Source organism: Rhinopithecus bieti, unplaced genomic scaffold (genome assembly GCF_001698545.2).
Source record: "Rhinopithecus bieti isolate Rb0 unplaced genomic scaffold, ASM169854v2 scaffold_33339, whole genome shotgun sequence".
NCBI classification, from domain to species: domain Eukaryota; kingdom Metazoa; phylum Chordata; class Mammalia; order Primates; family Cercopithecidae; genus Rhinopithecus; species Rhinopithecus bieti.
The window spans coordinates 109,029-117,129 of NW_016814111.1; the positions used below are offsets into that span (position 1 = coordinate 109,029).

Here is an 8,101-nt window from a genome sequence, read left to right on the forward strand (position 1 = left end):
AATAGGCTATGGAGTAAGAGGTGGTCTAGGGGCTAGGAAACCATGTCAGCAAAGGTATAGAAGTTGGAAAGTGAAACTGACAAAACCAGCTTCTAAGAATAGTGCTGTGCCATGGGTCCCAAAACTACCATCCAGGCTTGGTGATTTGCTAGGACTATACGACTCAGTATACAGCTGTACTCATGGTGATGATGTATTACTGCAAAAAACAAAAAAAGTAAAAATCAGTAAAAAGAAAAGGTACATCAGGCAAAATCTGTAAGAAACCATGCACAAGTTTCTAAGAAAAAGTAAAAATCAGTAAAGAGACAAGGTACATGAGGCAAAGTCTGTAAGAAACCAGGCACAAGCTTCTAAGAGTTCTCTTCTGGGAGAGCCACAGAGGATGTGCTAATTCCTCCTGCAATAGAATTTGGACAACATGTGTGAAATATTATCTACAAGGGAAGCTTTCCTAAGCCTATGAGTCAAGGTTGTGGTTGTGGAACTGTCATATAGACACCCAATGCCTAGTACATACCCAAATTCCAGACTTTCTGAAAATAAAAAAACAAAAAAGCAGATGTTCAGCATAAACCACATTGTATGTACACATAGTTTTGGTGAGTGAGCCACTCTTACCACCTTTGCAATGGTGGACCCTCTTGAAGTCCATCCCAGAAGACAGGCAAGGGCCAACCTTGCAGGCAGGCCTTTTTCTAAGGACAGCAATCTCAGGCCTGCTGTGTTAATTCTCGTTTGTACAATTACTAACTACAGAATACAGTTGAGTGTTACAAAACCAGAAGTTTTCTGAAGCTTTAAATCTTATCTAGTTTTCATACAACTTTGAAGAATTGACAAGAAAACTTCCTATTCTGCCACAATAGAATTACCTAAGGCTTCATTTATTATTTTCCATTGTTCTAAGGAAAAGAGAAAGGTTGGTTCAACAATAACATTACTAATGTTACTGCTATTCTGATGGCATGACTAGTACATTCAGTTTATTTTTGTATTAGCTTTTCTTTAATAGTGCACAAAGTTCTTTTAGAGTTCAGGTTTTCTTTAAACAATAATTCTAAGTTACCATAATCTTTCAGTTATGCATTGTGTTTTGTTTCAAATAAGAAAACAAGTTTTATAGTGTTGTTAAAACAGGGTTTGATCAAAAGTTTCTAACACGTGTGTATACTAGATGCTTATTTTTTCAACATGCCATAAATTGCTTCACTAACACATTTCTGTTTTGCTCATTTATTTCCTCTTATGTTCTTGGAATGAGAATTCACGCACAAGTTTCATGCAAAATGCTTCTTAGTGATAAGGCCAAGCTGAAAATGCAATGCCCTTTACAAAACATTCTGTTGACTTAAGAAGGTTTTATTGTTATTTGTTTTTTGTTCCTTAAAATTTTGATCTTTTATGAACTGCAAATAGGTTATTATCAAAGCCAACTTTTGTTAAATATTTAAAAGCTGGTTTCTTACAAACTTATCCTTTTATCCCAATTTTACCACCACCCAGAGTCATAATTATACTAAGTGAAGCATCCAAAGGTTTTGGGAAAAAAAAAAATCAGTGAGGTTCATCTTTTTATATCATATGCTGATCACTTGAAACATACTTTCCATCATAAGAAATCTAACCCAACTGTAGAAGTAGTCTTTTTGCAAACAAATGGTGAGTAAAGCAAACTATAACAAATAGTATACAAAAGCAGCATTATTTTCCTAAATAGCTAGTTATAAATTGTTCTGCTGATAGAAGACCCCTGAAACTTTATTAAGGATAAAATTCTGTCACTAATAGTAAAGCACAACTATGAAAGAATGGTTGACCCTGATGTTAAATGAAATTTATTTTATCTCCAGAATAGGGTGGGAACAGTTTTGGCTAAAATTACTAGGGTGTAGCTAACGTGATTATCATTTCCATGTGTTAGACACCAGAGGAAGAAGCCTTTCAAGTTTCCTAAGTCCAACTTCCATAAAACACAACTGCTTTGAGGTCAGGTGTAAAGTCATTTGCGCTATTAATACTCATCGTAAAAGAAAATTGTCATTTTTTTGTAGCTTCAGCAATAGGTTCTAATTGTCACATTTCCTGTAAAAGTAAGTGATCTCTTATGAATAAAGAAAAAATGTGGATGAAATAAAATTATATTCAGGATTATGGTCCTCATAACAAAATCTACAAATACTACCCCATATTTTTCAAGAAACCTGAAACAATTTTGTATAAAGGATGAAAATATATTCTGCAGCCCAATAGCTGGCACATACTGATATTTACCAAATTATTATAATTTATTTGTTGAATGAATACATGGTAATTAATTTTGTCATAAAAATGCTAAATATGTTATATTTGAGAAATGGTTTAAAACTATTATTTAGCAATGCTATACTTGAAATTCTTGAAATCCTATGAGAATAATTGGGAAACACTTAAAATAAAATATTCTTAAATCGAGGAGTATTCTCCAACTAGAATCAAATCATGAAAGAAAATAAGGGAGGATTACAGAAAAAACCACACACACACCCCAAAGAAAAACAAAAGTGGAGACACAAAGACATTCCTGACAAATTTGAAGGATGGCAAGAAAAAATAAAACAGTGAAAGAAGCAGATGAAATTGTTTTGTGTCTGTGCCAACTTGCTTCATTTCTTAGTTTTCCTCTAATGTTCCTGATAGTCTTGAATTATAATTTTCTTCTTTGACCATCTGTTATCTCTGCTTCAGTGTTTTTTCTTAATTTACTGTAATTAAACTTCTCTAATTTCTGCCATCTCAGTTTATGTGCATCTCTGTATTTAATCAACAATTTCAAATGCATTGAATAAATAGTACAATCATTCAACTGTAAAACAATTTTAAGGTATTTTATAACCAGTTATTTAGTGTTATTTTTGCCTCTCATCTTCTCATTTTAACCTGGTGGGTTCAGTGATGACAATAGTCTGGTCCTCCTGTGCTCTGAGGGCTTTTGCCACCCTGTGACATAGTGGCACATGATGCCTAGAGATTATAGAATTGATCGGAGATACCACAGGAAGATAACTACTTTGCTACAAAAGAAGTGCTGCTACACTGTACAGATTAGCCTTGGGAAAACAAAAAGAGATAAGAAAGTTTTTTCCCACCAGCAAAAGGTCCCACCAGCAAAAGGTCAAGAATCCAACTCATTCATATCCAACACTCAAATATCATGCAATTCATAAAATGTCTCTGCTTAACTGCTGTTAACGTTAGATTACAACTGGATAATACTAACAGCAGAAAGTCTATTATATTGTCCAAGATTATAATTTAAATGTATATAGTAATTTTTCTCTAGGGAGTTTAGAGAGATATATCTTATTGGCAAGAATATAATTGTTCTTGAGTGGTACGAAGAAATGCAGGGGGACCCTGAGAGCTAGATTCTAGTGATTCTTTACAATGAACAAAGGTTGCATTGCACTTAATGGAAAAAAAAATAGAAAAAACATGGATAATGTTGGCATGCACTGTGCACAAGAAGAATGAGCAGAAAAGGTTTGATTCTGGGGTATCATTTGTGGACAGAACTTTAGGGTTTAAATGGTCTCCAGATGGCAACCAAATGCCTATGCCAGTGGGAGCAAAGTTGAAGTCATGGAAGCTTAGGGAGAGGAAGTGGCCCATATGGGAGAGGGTGTTGGGTAAACATAGCATCCTGTCTTGATAAACTGACTTTCATCTCTACAATTCCTAAGTCTACCCTAAGGAATCTGCCAGAGCCCAAACTAATACATTTAACATCACTCTGATTTCCAGAAGAGAGAGGGGCTTGTTTTATTCAGCTTTATAGTAATCCCTCTTAGCATCAACACCATACACTATTTATAAGACAAAAACGATAAAAAGTTGCATGAACTATAGCATATTTTCAGAAACGTTCAGTCTGATTGGCCAAAATAATGGAAATGTAACAAGAAGTTAGATAGCATTCTACCCTTGGATAGTCATAAAAATAATTATTTCCCAATTGTAAATGGAGCCTGGCAGTATAGAGCAGAAGTTTATTAACTAGCAAGTCCTCTGAGACAGACATCAGGGACTTCAAGCTTTTGCCATGAGTTGAGTGACCACCCCTCTCCTGTTTGAGTAGAAAGCTGGGTGTTTTCTATCCAGACAGGTTGAACCACAAAGGCTCTGAACTGAGGTACATTCCTCCCCAAACAGAGGAAATGGGAGTTTTTCTATCTGGGGAAATATACAACCTCCATCCCTCACAAAAAGGGCTTATGGACAGAGACGTTAAAGAGTCGACAACAGAAATAACATACGGACAGTCAAAAACCCATGTAAACAGAGATTTTGAACAGATTTTAGTGTCCCATTTTTATATATGAATAAATGTATTACCAGAGAAGAAAGTCATTATCATTAAAGACAAACTCAAAGTAAGATGACAAATGAATTAATGGGAAACAATGAAAATGCAAGAAGTTGAATAAACTTCCTTCAAAATTTATATAAGATATTCAAATGCTAGACAATAAGTGAATCGTATAGGAAACAATATTATTTTCTAAATATCTTATTTAATAATCAGTCTCTAAACTTGCCTTTCTTACTGCCTGTATAATTAATTTTACTTCCCGATAGCATCCTAGCATACACTTTGAAAATTGCCATCTGTATCCTTGACCTGCCTAGAGTTATCTTGATTCACTTAATGTTTATTACAACTCCGTAAATAAATTTTACCCCCAACTTACAAATGAAGAAACTGAGGTATGGAGAGGCTGGGCAAATTCTTAAGGTCAGAGAGTTGCTAACTTTGCAAAAACCAGTGTTTTAACTCAAGCATGATGGTTTCAGATTATCTGTTCTTAGACACTTGCTCTGCTGCCACCTCAATAAAATGTAAACTCCTTAGGGTAGGATTTAAAAAAAATCTTTTCCATTATATATCCAGTACTCAGAAGAGTGGCTACACAAGAGGCTAGGTGCTCAAGTATTTATTCAATAAGTAAGGAAAGAAAAAAGAAAAGCACAAAGTATTTATACAGAACACTACTGCATTGAACTGTGAATATTTATATAATTGTAAAAATGTAAACATCAATTATTAATTTAAGCAAAAACTGTCATATAGTGTTACCAGTGGAGGGTGTCCAGGTTCTTGGCACTTTGAACAAAGAATTGAACAAAAAGAACAAAAGAATGAAGCAGCAAAAGCAGATATTTATCGAAAATGAAAGTACACACCACCAGGTGAGAGTGGGCCAAACACAGCGGCTTAAGGAGCCTGATTACAGAATTTTCTGGGGTTTAAAAACCCTCGAGAGGTTTCTGATTGGTTACCTGGTTTACACTCTATGTAAATAAAACAGTGGCCCACGATCAGTCTGATTGGTTGCAGGAGGGCAGGAGGGGATCAATCAGAGGCTGAAGCAAAGTTACAAAGTTATATCCTATGCAAACATCTGATTGGTTTTGGAAGGTGACCAATCAGAGACTAAAGTCAAGTTATACAGTTATATTCCTCTGCAAATGAAGACTTGGCCCAGGACCAGTTTGATTGACTGAGGGAGGGGACCAATGAGAGGTACTTTCAATTTTTCATCAACCATGCAAAAAAATGCGGGAGGGGGTTGAAAAGGCAGTGTAATGCCCAGACCCGTGATGTCCCCAAAAGCAACCACCAGAGTCCAGAGACAACGCCAAGCGGCAGGGATCGCTTTATTTCGAGTTCAAACTCGGTTCCCTCCAGCTAGGTATCAGATCCTAGGGAGAGACCCCGAGCTCGGCATTCAGCCGTCTTTTATAGTCAGACACAAACGAGTTACAGCAAGTTACAGAGTCACTGGGGATTTTTACAGTTGTAGGTTTACAATTGGCTGACATTTCAAGTTAAACATTAGTCAGTTGTTCGTTGGTCCCCACCCTTTGACCAAACCACAAACGGCCGCTTGCCCTGCTAGGGACTTTCCAGATAACCTTGTTGTTTTAGCATTAAGGGGAGTTTCCTGACTTTTCTGACCTCTGATATTCAGTATTTTTCCACTCCTCATTCCCCCCTCTCTCTAGTATCTTGAGAGCCAATCTTGGGTCTTATATGTCTGACTCGGAAGTCTCGGTGAGTACAGGTTGGTACTGGGCTCTCAGGACCATAAGCTGGACAGTGTTGAGTCTTTCTTTTACAAAGTTTGTTAATCTGTTTATTATACATGGTCCTATAGTGAGTAAGAGAAGTATACTTATGAATGGTCCTATGAGGGGCACTAGAAGGGAGTACATGGAGGAATTCCACCAGCTGTTGGCAGCAGAGGTGAATTGTTGTTTCTGCAATTCTAGGCTGAGTTTATGTAGTTGTTGAACTCGCGTTTCTACGAGTCCAGATTCATTTATGTAGAAACAACAATCTTCTCTGAGGAAAAGACAGGTCCCTCCTTTTTCGGCCGTTAACAGGTCTAGTGCACGGCGGTTTTGTAAAGTAACTTGGGCAAGGGAAGTCAATTGTCTCTGTAATGAGGCAAGGGATTCGGCGGAAGCTTCCATAGCTATGGAGAATTGATGAGAGAGTTTTGCAGTGCTGATAAGGGAGTGACCTAAAGCTCCCCCGGCTAGTCCTGCAGCAACTAAGGACGTGGTGAGTGAGACTCCGGCTACTAGGGGGAGGAATATAGCTCGTTTTGGTCTAGGGAAAGGGGCGGAGTCCCACCTGGAAAATTCTGCAGGGGTGCGCAAGGTTAGTTGGGGGACTAGCGTGACAGGGAGACACAGTAGGGTTATAGTGGCCTGAGTGGAAAGGTTCTTATATAGGGTCCCATTGCACCAGAAGAAAGAACCGGGAGGGGCAAAGAGGGTTGAGTTGGGAGTGGAAGTTGTATTACAGAGGGTAGTGCCGGCATTTGAATAACAAAAGGAAACTTGTGTCTGTCCAGGGTTTAGGAACAAGGGGACGTCAGGGATCGGGGGTGGTATGTGGCTATTGTTAGGGTTTAGGCTGAGAGAAGCGTTAGACGGGCCTGGAAGTGGAACTGCGGTTAACGGCGGTCGCCCTAGAGCCGCGCAGAAGAAGCATGCAGAGAGATTGCCTAGGCCAGTGGCGTTTGCGATTTCTAACCCTTCTCTTAATAGGGATAACCAGGAAAAGGGGCGGGTAGGAGTTAAAGTTGAAAGCTGGACATTTAATTCCCTTTCCTGGTTCTGTATAGCCGCGTGTAGGGTGGTCTGGATCTGAACAAGGGAACGCCAGAGAAAGAGACGGCTACTAGGCCAGGTAGTTCCTGAAGTCAAGTACATAGCCCCTTTTTGCTGGGAAGTCCAGCGGGAGTCCCAGGGGTCCCAGATAACCCAGGTGTAGCCTGATGTGGTTTTAAAGAAATTGTGTGACTGCCACGTTTGACTGGATAGGGACTCAGAAGTTTTTAGGATTTTAACGGTGTGGATTTTGCAGGACCTATATGGACAGCCGACACTTTGTTCTACCCATGAGTTATTACAATAAGAGAGTGTTTGGTCAAAGAGGAAACAAATTGCGGGTGCTGCTTTTCCTGGCTGGTGTTTAAAATCAGTGAAATTTAGATGGATGGGAGTGCTACAACCCCCAGGGGGACAGTCAGCAGTGCCTAATACATAGCCCTTTTGTTCTGTCTGAGCATAATTGGTCCAGTTCTCAGTCAGGAAGAAACGCCAAGCGAAAGGGGATGTTGCCGGGTTCGCCTGGGTCTCCCCACAAGGGATCCATAAGAGTAGAAGAGTTATAAAGGAGGTAGGTGTCATAGTTACAGTTTAGGTTGCTGACGGCGTAGAACAAGTTTTAGAGGGTTTTCTTTGGTCCGGTCAACTGTCCAGGTTGCTGCCTCTCCCGTCGAGGATGTAACAAGGTCCGAGAGCGGGTCTATAGGCTTGGCGTGGGTGTGATGAATCCAGGCGGCGATGCCTTCCACTTTGAGGGCCGTAGGCGTAGTCAGGATCACCTGGAATGGTCCTTTCCACCGGGGTTCTAGGGTTTCTTGTCGGTGGCGCTTGACGAGGACCCAGTCTCCCGGTTTGTATTGATGTGGAATGGGTGGAGGCCCAGCTTCATATAGTTCTTTTAGCTTGGGCCAGACTTCCTCATGAACTCTCTGTAGGGCTT

General features: G+C 39.3%; 1 protein-coding gene across 1 annotated transcript; it reads right to left on the bottom strand.

Moving 5' to 3' along the window:
- Positions 1–5,949: 5,949 nt before the first annotated feature.
- LOC108513873 (endogenous retrovirus group FC1 Env polyprotein-like) lies at positions 5,950–7,741 on the bottom strand. The gene is made up of 2 exons (XM_017849801.1): positions 7,603–7,741; positions 5,950–7,268 (listed from the first exon to the last, which is right to left on the bottom strand). The coding sequence occupies exon 2, from the start codon at positions 7,261–7,263 to the stop codon at positions 6,070–6,072; it is 1,194 nt and encodes a 397-aa protein (XP_017705290.1). The 5' UTR covers positions 7,264–7,268; positions 7,603–7,741; the 3' UTR covers positions 5,950–6,069.
- Between the last annotated feature and the right edge of the window lie 360 nt (positions 7,742–8,101).

What these genes read in the sequence shown, in the direction of transcription:
- LOC108513873 (XM_017849801.1), bottom strand. Translation starts at nt 7,263, where the DNA reads ATGTACTTGACTTCAGGAACTACCTGGCCTAGTAGCCGTCTCTTTCTC.